Source organism: Stenella coeruleoalba (assembly GCF_951394435.1).
Source record: "Stenella coeruleoalba genome assembly, chromosome: 12".
Lineage (NCBI taxonomy): Eukaryota > Metazoa > Chordata > Mammalia > Artiodactyla > Delphinidae > Stenella > Stenella coeruleoalba.
In genome coordinates, this window is record NC_137158.1 from 59,943,491 (window position 1) to 59,955,980 (window position 12,490).

The window sequence follows — 12,490 nt, forward strand, 5'->3', positions numbered from 1 at the left end:
CTTTAAAACTCTTCCATTAAATGTTCCAAACATTGGAATTTGTAGTTTTTCCTTTGGTCCAGAGATCAAAAACATGAACAATTTTACATTTCTAAGGTTGGACAGCATCTGTGTTTCCACAATTTCTGTGGGAAAGAAATCCACCCTTTCTCAGTTTTATTAACAACCACCATTTTGGCTCCAATATGTGCCATTTCAAGCACTTTCATTATGTCTCATATCTCCTTTTAGGAAGTAGGAGTCTGCCTATTGCTTTTTTCCCCCTTTTTTCTTATTGGCTTTCAAAAATTACATACTGTAGTGAAAAGTGGTTTAAAAATTGAAGATAGTGTAACATAGTGGTTAAAAAGGTATTGTGAGAGACAGATTGTTTGAGGTCAAATCCTTCTGCTCTTTAGTAACTATGTGAGTTAGGCAAGCTGTGTGACTCTAAGCCTTATTTCCCTCATCTGTAAAATGTGTATATTAATAGTATTTGTCTTGTAGCAGATACTATTAATCCTTTTGTAAGGATTAAATAAGGTGACGAATGTAAGGCGACTGGATCATGGTAAACTCTCAGCAACTGGTGCCACTACCAGATGTTCTATTTATTTTTAAAAGATAATTTGGAAATATTTTCTAATAGCAGTTACTGTCTTACTAAGATAATTTTATTTTGTAACAAGCATGTTTTAGTGTTTCTATTTTAGAATAAAATAAATTAAATCTGATTTATTCATTCAACAGCTCTTTCTTAAGTACCTAGTATGTGCCAGTTGACTAAAGACAGCTCCTTCCTTTATAAATTATGATGCTTGCTGTAGGGTTTTCTGTTTTGGTTTGTTATTGTGGCTATCAGATTATGGAAGTTCCTCTGCATTCCTAGTTTGTTACAAAGTTTTTCTACTACGAATGAATGTTGAGTTTTATCAAATGATTATTTTTTTCCTGGATCTTTTGAGATGACCATATGAGCTTTCTGTTTTCTTTTTCTTTAAGTTTGTTGAATTTTATTAAAAGATTTTAAGTATTAAATCACCCATGCATTTCTAGTTGAAACAAATCTTGGTTGTGGTATTTTATCCTTTTCATATACTACTAGATTCGATTTGCTTATATTTTGTGTATGATTTTTATATCTGTGCTCATGGGAGAAATTGGCTTGTTCTTGTTGTGCTTCTTTCTTATAAAATTCTTGTCAGAATTTGATATCAACCTGCTGCCCTCCCAAAATGAGATTGGAAATATTTCCTTATTTCTTTTTTCTAGAAGACTTTGTGTAAGATTGATGTTATTTCTTCCTTAAAGGTTTCAAGGAATCACTGATGTAAGCTGGGCCTAAAGTTTTCTTCCTGGGAGAAAAATTACATTTTCTTCTTGGGAGAGAAATTGATTTCTTTTACAGATACAAGTACTATTGAGACTTTTCATTTTTCTTGTGTCAGTTTTTCTTCCTTCTTTCCTTCCTTCCTTCCTTCCATCCTTCTGTTTTTCCTTCTTTCTGCAGTTCTATTTCTATAACTTTAGTAAATATGTTGCATACATATACATACCTTTAAGAAATAAATGTTATCTATGTTATTCTGTGGATTGCCTTATCTTTTAGTAACATAGCTTAGAGGTTTTTTTTCTATATCAGTAGCTATAAGACTTTCTTATTCTTTTAATGGCTGCATAACATTCCACAGTATGAAATCACCATATTTTATTTAATGAATCCCCTACTGAGGAATATTTAGATTGTTTCCAAAGCTTGACTATTGTAAACAATAATGTAATAAGCCTTATTGCACATATATCTGAATGTATACATAGAAACATTTATTTCATTTTACTTTTTTTATACCTTGGTAGTAACTGTATCTAGCATAAACAGTGGAAATTAGATTATTGATTACTGTCTTCTTCACATTCTAATGAGGTAGGCTTAGAATTATTTTTTATTTTCTGAATGATATTTTTTGCACTACACTGGCACCTTGGTGTGTCACCTTACCAACCCTGCCTTCATTACTTATTACTGCTCAGGTTTGGTTTATTGTAATATCCTTTAATTGATTTTCACTTCATTTCCATAAATTTTTTCAATAGAGGAAAATCTATACAGGGACAAAATTTTGTCTCTTTTGTTCAGTGCTTTATCCCTAATGCTTAGTATAGAGTCTGGCACATAGTAGGTGCTCAAAAAAAGGGAATAATTCATGGAGAGACACAGTGAGATATAATGATTTTAACACAACAGTCACTGTGAGCTGAGAGATATTCATTCATTTATTTAATGAATGATTTTTAGGGGTTATGGTAACCAGTGGAATGTTTGGTGTTTAAGATGCTAAGATGACTAACATACCAGGCCTATGTCTCACAGACTAGAGGGAACAGATGCATAATGGGCCAATTATAATGCAATGTCATAAGTACTGTAATGACATTGGGAGGCAGAGAAGAATGGGCAAGGAAACTGACTCAGAGAGACATGGAAGGCTTATGGAGGGCAGGATGCTGGAACTGGAGGTTCCAGCAGGAGGTAGTAAGAGGAGTAGTAGACACAGAGGTTTGGAGATGTGTGATGTAGTAGGAAAAGGGGAGAAGTTCAGAGTGATTTGATGTGTAGAAAGCATTGGTGAGAGCAGGTTGTTGAGGGGCTGTAATAACGCATGGCTGAGGTATGAGAAGTGATGGTAGAAGGTGGCTTGGGTTAGACTGTGAAAGTCCCTGGGTTCTACAGGAAGAAGTCTGGATTTTTATCATATAGTCAGTAGAGACACTGCAGGTTTTAAAGTAATAGAGTGTACACCTGTAACTAACACATCATTGTTAATCAACTATACTTCAATAAAAATAAAAATTAAAAAAAACCTATGCCAGCCAATCAGCATAATTTCAAATGTCAAAAACAAGTAATACAGAAAACCTGGTAAAACAGTGGCTTAAACAAACTCAGGTTTGTTTTTCACCAAGAAATTTGAAGGCTAGTAGTTGCTGGTTTTGGTTCAATGTCTCGAGGGTGTCAGGGGCAAGGTCTTTGTGATTCTCCCATCTTCTCCTCATGGTTGGGTGGTGGCTGCTGCAGCTCAAGCCACCACGTTCAAGTCTCAGACTGGAAATTGGTGGAAGCATCCCACAGCAATTAGTGGAGTCCTCATGAAGAATGCAAAACGTTCTCTAAAGATTTAAACTTTCTGGGGACTTCCCTGGTGGTGCAGTGGTTCAGACTCCGTGCTCCCAATGCAGGGGGCCCGGGTTCAATCCCTGACCAGGGAACTAGATCCCACATGCATGCCGCAGCTAAGGAGCCCGTGAGCTGCAACCAAGGAGCCTGCCTGTCACAACTAAGACCTGGTGCAACCAAATAAATTAAAAAAAAAAGAATATCCTAGATAAACCAGTAAAAATTATTAAAAAAAAAAGATTTAAAGTTTCTGTCTCTCTGGCCAGAAATGTGTTTCATGGCACTCACCTTACCTCAAGGAAGGCTGAGAAATGCTATCTGGGCATATTTCTGTTCCAAAAACAATAGAGGTTCTATTAGGAAGGGAGAAGGGAGAACAGATTGTGTAGACAGCTATCTGTGTCTACCATAGGTGTGACATTAGATGTGGTTCTTAGGAAAATACCTGTGGGCACTATCAAAGGTGATTTGGGGCTAGAAGATTTGGTTGACAAATATATTCTCCTAAGTTTAGTGGCCATGATATCTAGAGATTATAATATTAATGAGAAACATGAAGGTGATTAACGATTTATAGTTCAATGATATCATTAGGATGTTTTAAGTTTTTTTCTATTTGAAAAAAGTTACTAAGAAACAATTAACGACAAACATATTTAATAACCATCTAAGAGCCATATCTTGGTAATGTTAATTCATTTTGTTTCATTCATCGAATATTTATTGGGCACCTCTCTATGCAAGATGTTGTGCTAGGTGCTAGGGACAGAGCAGTGAAAAAGATAGACCAGTCTCTATTTTCACAGACCACAAAGTCTGTGAAACAGACAGGCAATTAACAGGAGACCCAGGCTTCCCTGATGGCACAGTGGTTAAGAATCCACCTGCCAATGCAGGGACACAGTTCGAGCCCTGGTCGGGGAAGATCCCACATGCCACGGAGCAACTAAGCCCATGTGCCACAACTACTGAAGCCCGTGCACCTAGAGCCTGTGCTCCGCTACAAGAGAAGCTACTGCAGTGAGAAGCCCACGCACCGCAAAGAAGAGTAACCCCCGATCACCACAACTAGAGAAAGCCCGCACACAACAACGAAGACCCAACGCAGCCAAAAACAAACAAATAAATAAATTTATATATATAAAAAACAAACAAACAGGAGACCCAAGCAGCAAGATTATTATAGGTTGAACCGTGGGATACTAGAAAAGAAAGAGTGATGAGATAAAGTGACTGGGGTATAAGGGGCCAGGTGCTATTCAAATAATGTGGCCAGGCCAGGAAAGCGTGTCTGCAGAGGGAAACTTTGAGCTGAAGGATGAGAATGTGAAAAAAGCCAGAGTATATGTGTTGGGGTGAGGTGAGAGTTACAGGTACAAAGACCCAGAGGCAGAAAAGGGCCAGAAATAAGGGCTTGAGGCTGGTGGGAGGTGTACCCTGGGAAGAGCAGGGAGATACCCTGTGGTGAAAGAAGCAGGGGCCTTTCCACGTAGGGCCCATCGGGCCATCGTGCAGGAGCCAGTGTCATGAAGTGCCTTGAGTCATGAAGGTGATGGTCTGATTTATGTTTACAAAGGTCCCTCTGATTGCCATTTGAGAAGATTGGAGAGAGGCAAGCGGGAATGTAGGGAGACCAGTTAGGAGGACCAGTTAGGTGGTTAATGCTCTGGCCCAGGAGAGAGATGATGGTGATTTTGGATGAAAAGGGTTTCAGAGGAAATGGAGAACACCCGGAAATATACAGGGGAGCATGAACTGACAGCACTCGCTGATGGATTATACAGGGAAATGAGGAAAAGCCTCATTTCTAAGTATTTTAAAAACTTAGTTTTGTGTTACCCGTAAACTCTAATGGCAGAATCTTAACTGGATACTTCCAGTTCTTCTTAACTCAACCTTCATACATTAAAATGTTAATATCAAGTGGGATGGCTGTTTTCTTTTATCTTGTAATTAAAAAACAACAACAACAGGAAAGGATTTTTAAGAGAACAATAATTCCAGCTTGGTATTTGCCCTTGAAGATCTTGTATGTGTCCTTCATCCTAAAGGGAATTCCTCCTTTTCTGTTTTTTTCCAGTTCACAAAAACAAATATCCAGAAAAAGAGATATAATATAGATATTTTTTTTAGTAGAAGAGAGAGTAAAAGAAAATAACAACAGCAACATCTTTCTCATGTTACTCATATGTATTACTGTGGAATTTAATGACCTGAAGGAAAGCAACTGGTTTTTATGTAACTTTATTTGAAATAAACTTAACCTACACCAGTGAGTCCCTCAATTTAATGTGCACATAAATTGCACAGGGGTCTTGTGGTGATGAAGATTCTGACTCTGAGTCTGGCTGGGCCAAGGTTTTACATTTCTACCAAACTCCCACCTGGGTGAATAGGAAAGATCTCAACTTTACTCCAAATGGGCATTGTCCCTGCTCTTAATCACTTATACTTTTAATTTTCAGTGTTCAAGGATCATCAGATTGGAGAAACTGACTCAGTGGAACTTAAAACATACTTGGTAAGTAGAAGAAACAAATAAGGAATTTTTTCCCCCCTCTGGAATTTATTTCTTGATTTATAATTCACTTTCTGTTTTTGGTCTAAGAAAACCTGGCATATTGATTGTTGTCTGGTATGTCCTTTACCCTAATGACTAAGAATCTAATTACATTCCAAATTGTGACTATTTCCCTAAACATTCCCAGCTGCTTTCAAGATGAACTCTATAACATTACTAGAAATAGGCTCTGTGGCCTTTTTGGGAAATCTAAAACATGATCATATGATCCCAAATAGCTTTATTCAACATGTGATGTTCAGAAGACCACAGAATTTTAGGGTGTCTTTTCAAGTTAGCATTAATCATACGTGTTTTTCTTCTGAAAGCATTTCTTTCAAAATGACCCACATTTTGAAAAAGAAAAAAAGCACGTATCAGTTTAGATGAGATATTGAGGGAGAGGATTTGACTCAGAAACTTTATCTGGAAATAATAGATTTTAATATTTTCTTTCTCAGTAGTTATTTGGTATATACTATCAAACTACTTGTAAACCAAAGGGGAGGGCTCATTTAAATAATAAGCTTAAGTACTAATTTACAAGTGCTAGTACTATGTACAAGTGTACATAAAATTGAAGTCAAAATTATTTTATCAAAAAATGTTTTGTACAAATTACTAGTTTATAAATACTCAGAATATCATTTTTAACAGAAATATGACTTTTGAAAGCCTCATAACTCCGAAAGATAGGCTAATTCTAAAAGGCATCTGATGACCTAATTATTTAAATGTCATTCAAATTGGGATTTACAAAAATATATATTTAGCCAAGTAGTATTTACTCAGTTGAAAACAGCAGCAAGAGATTCTCCCTGCTATTATATTATTCATCTTTTTTCCAAGCTCACCCAATTTTCTGCCTCTTCTACCTTTTAATTTATATGTTAAAAAATTATATGTAAATATAAATACTTTGTGAAGCACATTTTAAAATGAATGCCTGTGAACCCATCACCTCCATGAGAATTAGAAAAATACCAATATCTTTTTATTCTCTACTTATCCATCTCCTATTTCCTTCCCAGAGGTAAACTCTATGCTGAATTTTTCATTAATCATTCTCTTAAAAAATAGTTTTACCGCATATCCATATGAATTGAAATGAGATGTAATTTATTTCCTTGTTTTTTAAGCTTTATAAAAATGGCTTCATATTTACCTGTCTAGTCTTTTTCTACTTGATGTTGTTTCTACGATAATACATATTAGTGTCTGTAGTAGTAGGTGGTTCGTTTTCATTGCTGTGTGATATTAACTTTGTGATTGTATCAAAATTTGTCATTTTAGAAACGGAGAGTTGATTTTCCAGTTTTTTCAGTTATTATGAAACACACTTCTCTAAACATTCCAATACATTTCTCCCGAGGCACAAATAAAGAGATTTTCTAGGTTGTTTATATTTTGGAACAGAATTGCTGAGTCATAGCAAATGATCAACTTCTCAAGATAATATCAAGTTCTTTTCCAAAGTACAATTTTATATTCCTACAAGCAGATCAATTTCCATTGATCCATCTCTTGATTTTGTTATTTGTCTTAATTTTTGTTAAAATAGGTATAATTTTGTTATCTTAATTTGAAGTTACTTGACTCTTCCTAGAGTTGATAATTTTTATATGTTTATCGACCATTTGTGTTTTCCCCTCTATGAAATGTTTATTCATTCTTTTGCTCATTTTTCTACTGAGTTATTTGTTTTTTCTTATATGTTTCATTTTGCATTTAAGGACCTTATTATTTATTGATTTTTTTCTAATTACTTTCTAAACAGGGAATACATTTAATCTTGTGTTAGGTATGGGTTCTTCTTCTAGTAATGGCAGAATAGCTCAGATCAGATCAACCATCCCAATGAGAACAATTACACACATATACAGTATATACATAAATTCCCAATATACACATAATTTTATACCCACACACATAGATGCATACACACATATTGTGTGTGTAATTATATGTATATATGTGTGTGTGTGTATATGTATATATATATCACAACTATCTGAAGCTATTGGAGGACAAACAAAGGTGGGCAGAAACTGAAGAAGCATTGATACTTCAAAGAGGAGAAAAGCATTAAGTGAGTTTCCCACATTTAATGAACAGAGACTCGGTCACTTGTAGGATAGTATCAGAAGGTCTAATGTGGATATAAGTGGAGTCTGAAAAGGAGATGGAAAACAATGCAGAAAAGAGATTCAAGGGAATAATGAACTAAAAGTTCCCAAATTTAATGGAAGATATATTTGGTATTGTTAACAAATCCTGCTAGTTCTTTTGCCAGAAATCTCTATGAATCCAGCCTCACTCGCATCCTCCTACTGCCATTCATTTGAACTACTGCAATAATTTCCTATCTGGTTACCTGGAGACCTGCTTCTCCCAGTTTTAGTCTGTCTTCCACATTTTCACCAGAGTTACCTATCTAAAATCAATCTTTTTCAAAATCAAAGCTGATAGTGACATTATAAATTAGGTAAAATCTTAAACTCAGCATGGTCTTTGCAATATGACCCAACTTATACCCCCCGCCTCTGTTCCTTAATACCTCTCTCCTGTGTGCTGTGCTTCTATTATAGTGAGCTTCTCACCGTTCCCTGACAGGACAGATCCGTTCATACCCTCACGCTATCTCTTAGTGGTGTCTTAATGCCATTAACATCCTTTTCTTCTTCTGGGAGCCTCCTATCATATCTGCAGTGAAGTCCCCTTTAATCACTTACAGTTAGTGGTCTAGTCTCTCTGTTTCCATGGCACGTGACAAACACTGCTGTTAGAGCAAACACCTTGGGAGAAAGAGACTGCACTATATGCTCCTTTAGTGCAGGAACTGTTCCTCTTTGTATCTTAAAAACTGACAATGCCTGGCACAAAGTGGGTGCCAAGTAAGTATATATTGGATAAATAGACTATCTGGTAGATATTGGGTTGGCCAAAAAGTTCGTTTGGGTTTTTCTGTAACATCTTACAGAAAAACCCAAATGAACTTTTTGACCAGCCCAGTATTATATTATATATGTATGTATTAGGTTGAATCATAGGAAACTGCTGATTTTGATAATTTTTTACTCCAGAAGTAGCAATCTTGGTTCAGCACACACATGTATATCTGTGAACAGCTTAAGTTTTATACTCCAGCTGCGTCTATTAGCATTCATCAGAAAATGATACCAAGAAATCATCTGATCCAACCCACTGCCTTCGGGCATGTGACATATTCTTATGTTACAGAAGAAGTTCAGAGAAATTATTTGCCTGAGGTTCACAGAGCTGTTAAGTGGTAAAGCATGCTTATAAATGTTAAAGCAAAAGTACATACATATGCATAGACAGTCATTTCATTACTATATAAACATTTTAAGTACCTGCTGTCTACTCAAACGGTGACAGTAAGTGACCCATGTCCACTCTTCCTTTATAACTTAGATAATTTTTCTCAAAATATTATCATGAAAATTTTTAAACACACAGGAAAGTTGAAAGAAGTATACAGTGAAAACACACAATTTTAATGAATAAGGCTATGAAAAATTAGTATGTTCATATTGTCTATAAACCTCTGAATTAGAAGTTGTGGTAATCTATTTTAAGGGGAGGGCTAGCAAGTATGGGAAAAGAACTTTCTGTAAACTCAGATGGATATAGATTTTATCACTTTCTTGGTAAACTTTGGATTTGAATTAAAGATATGAGCAAAGTTTTAGCCACTTATGGTCTAAGTTAATGCTGGACATTGGATTTGGCGCCTTAATTTTGTGTGGGATACCGATCAAGCCACTCTATGACTCTCAACTTTCAAAGTCAACAGTTTCCCAGCTCAATAATTCTGGGGGCCGATGGTGTTTCATATTCATTTGATGATGAGGTCCGAAACTGCAGAATGACTCATTGGATCTTCCTTTCCATTTCTCTATAAGGGGAGCCCTTTTGGCCTATAAACATTTCCCAAATACCCACTGAGTTTTTACTATGTAATGAGAACCATATTGGGGATATAGAAGTGAATCAAATAGAGGCCCAATACTCATGGAGCTTAACAATAAGTAAGGTAAGCAGACTTGAAATAAATAATTTTTACAAGTTATTAAACAAAGAATTGATTACAATTTACTTACTTCAGGTAAGAAACAAAGAATTGATTACAATTATGATCAATCCCATCAGCTGTCATTAGCTGTCATCCTGGGTCAATCAATGTAAACACAAGCATGTCCTAAGAAGAGAGTTGAAGTCTGTATCTGTAATACTCTCACCCATATGTTTGACATGTGGAGATTCTGATTCTGCTGATTCTGAGCTGACAAGAAAAACAATAGTAAAACCCTACTGATCTTTATTTTTAGTTTAGAGAAAAATGCAAAGCTTTCATTTCTCTTTTTTTATATTAAGCAAAAGAATAAAGTAGAAGTATGCCAACATTGCTATTTCTGCACAGGCCAGTAATGGTCCTAACACTCCTTTCTGGAGCATTTCTTTCAGCTACCTCAGGCCAAATGACTCAACCACATTTCTCCTTGTAGGTGAGTCTCATTAGGTCTCCAGGGCTGTCACCCTTGCATACCTGCCTAAGCTTTTGAGAACTGTTCAGCTGAGTCTGAGCAATGAGAGGGAACCTTCTGGGTGGGGTGGGGGAGGGGTGGGGACTGAGGTAAACAGTGCTGTGAAGCAGGATGGGGTTGTCCTAAAGGCTTCATTACTTCGGTAGATCATCACTTCTAATGATGGCTCCCTTTCATCTTGAGACCGGACCCTTGGAACGTTTCTGAGGAAGGGCAGGAATATTGTGAGATAGGAAGCTTTTTACTTCAGGCACTTGTGAAGCTTTCTGTCCCCACCTCTTGGGATGCAGAGTGCTCGTGCCTCTGTAAGTCCTTACTTAGTTAGGATATTAGGTCTCTAGATCAGAGAGAATGGTGAGAGACACCGCATTTTCTCTTTGGTGACCAAACAAGCCAACTGTTAGGGGTTGAACTGTGTTCCCCAAAAAGGTATGCTGAAGTCCCAATCCCTGGAACCTATGACTAGGACTTTATTTGGAAACTGGTCTTTACAGATGTAATCAAGTTAAGATAAGCTCATACTGTGTTAGTGTGAGCCCTGATTTAATGACTGGTATCCTTACAAGCAGAGGGAAATTTGGACACAGACACACACAGGGAAGAAGGCCGTATGAAGACAGAGGGAGAGATTAGAGGGATGCATCTGCAGACAAGCTAAGGAATACCAAGAATTGCCAGCAACCTCCAGACACGAGGAGGGACAAGGAAGGATTCCTCCCTTAGAGTCTTCAGAGAGAGCATGGCCCTAACAACACCTTGATTTGGGGTTTCCAGCCTCCAGAACTTGCAGAGAATAAACTTCTGTTGTCTTCACCCACTCAGCTCGTTATGCCAGTCTTAGGAAGCTAGTACTCCAAGCAGTAGAAAAAGAATAATCCCAGGCTTAAGATACAGACACACAAACTTTCTGCTCCCAGATCTTTCCAGATCTAAGCAGGAGCTCTCTCTCTCTCTCTCCCAGCCTCTAGGACAGGTAGCATTTGAGTCTTCTAGTACAATCCTTCCTGTGTAAGTGCTACAGAACAAATGAGGCATCTCTCATGAGACATGGGAAGGCAGCCTCCAGCTTCCCCAGGGGTATCCACAGGTCTCCTGAGGAAAAGTCTCCTCCAGGCTCTGCAGGGTCCAGGTTGTCACGCAGCCTCCACACCTTAGGCCAGTGTGCAGCCCGCCAAGGCTGGAACACAGTTCCTGACGTCATGTGCACCCAGCTCTTCTAGCTTGCCCTCTGCAGCCAGACCATCACCTCCCCAGGAGGTAAGGGTAAATTACTGACCAAGAAGGCAGAAAGTATTTTGGAGTAGGGTAGCGATGTACTTTGAACAGTATATATACACACATACACGTATATGCATGCATATATGTAAATATGAATATGTATATTTTACTTCCCTGTTCAAGTACTTTTACAGGCTCCCTATTTTTTGGTGAATAAAATCTAAAATAAGCTGTAAGCTTGGTTTTCAAGATTAACTGCTGTATTACCTGACAACTCCATTTATGTATTCTGTAATCTAGCTGAACTCTTTTATTAAGTGCTGCCCATCTTTCAAAAGCCAGATCAAATATTAACCCCCCAAAGAAGGCAGTCTTTCCTCATTTCCACACCCTTTTTGGAGGGACTACGATACTTTGGTTTCACCTCTCTAATCATGTCACGCATTGTGTTGTATGTTTTGGTGCATTTGTCTGACCCTTCTTCCCTGGCGGGAAGAAAGCTTGCTGTTATTAAAAATGAAATTAATGGCACACTGTATTTGTGAAAACCGAAAGCACAGAAATTCTGGAATGTTTTCTTATGTAGAAGGGTCGTCATGGGCACTGCCATCATTGCAGTAGCTAATACTTACTGCGGGTTTATTCTGTTCCAGGCAATGAACTGAGCATGCTACATACATTATTTTAAGCTCTTTCCACTAATGCATGCCGATGACTCATTTATCTTTGTGTCCAACATAGTCCATGGCACAGTTGCAGATACTCTATAAGTGTTTGCTGAAAGATGAATCTAGAAGGCAAATGCATGTAGAACATGAGATTCTGAACCTCCTCTCTTGACCTTAATAGATGTATTGTTTTTACGAAAATTATGGCTGAGCTGATCCATTAGGAAAAGTACTCCAATCCAAATATCTGTCTTGGAGTACACTCTAAACTGAGGAGGTTATTTATGAATGATGATGTGATACTGAAGAAAAATTCTGAGTC

The 12,490-nt window shown here is 37.3% G+C and overlaps 1 protein-coding gene across 3 annotated transcripts in view; it reads left to right on the forward strand.

Annotated features, from left to right (window-relative positions):
• Window positions 1–12,490, forward strand: part of LOC307195648 (uncharacterized protein) — a 278,036-nt gene that overhangs the window by 40,562 nt on the left and 224,984 nt on the right. For all 3 annotated transcript variants that reach the window (XR_013830901.1, XR_013830902.1, XM_079939951.1), the window contains one exon: window positions 5,620–5,675. Coding sequence is in view for 1 of the 3 variants with exons in the window: in XM_079939951.1 (XP_079796077.1) it covers window positions 5,620–5,675 (56 nt within the window). In the remaining 2 variants the exon portion in view is untranslated. The remainder of the gene's footprint in view (window positions 1–5,619; window positions 5,676–12,490) is intronic.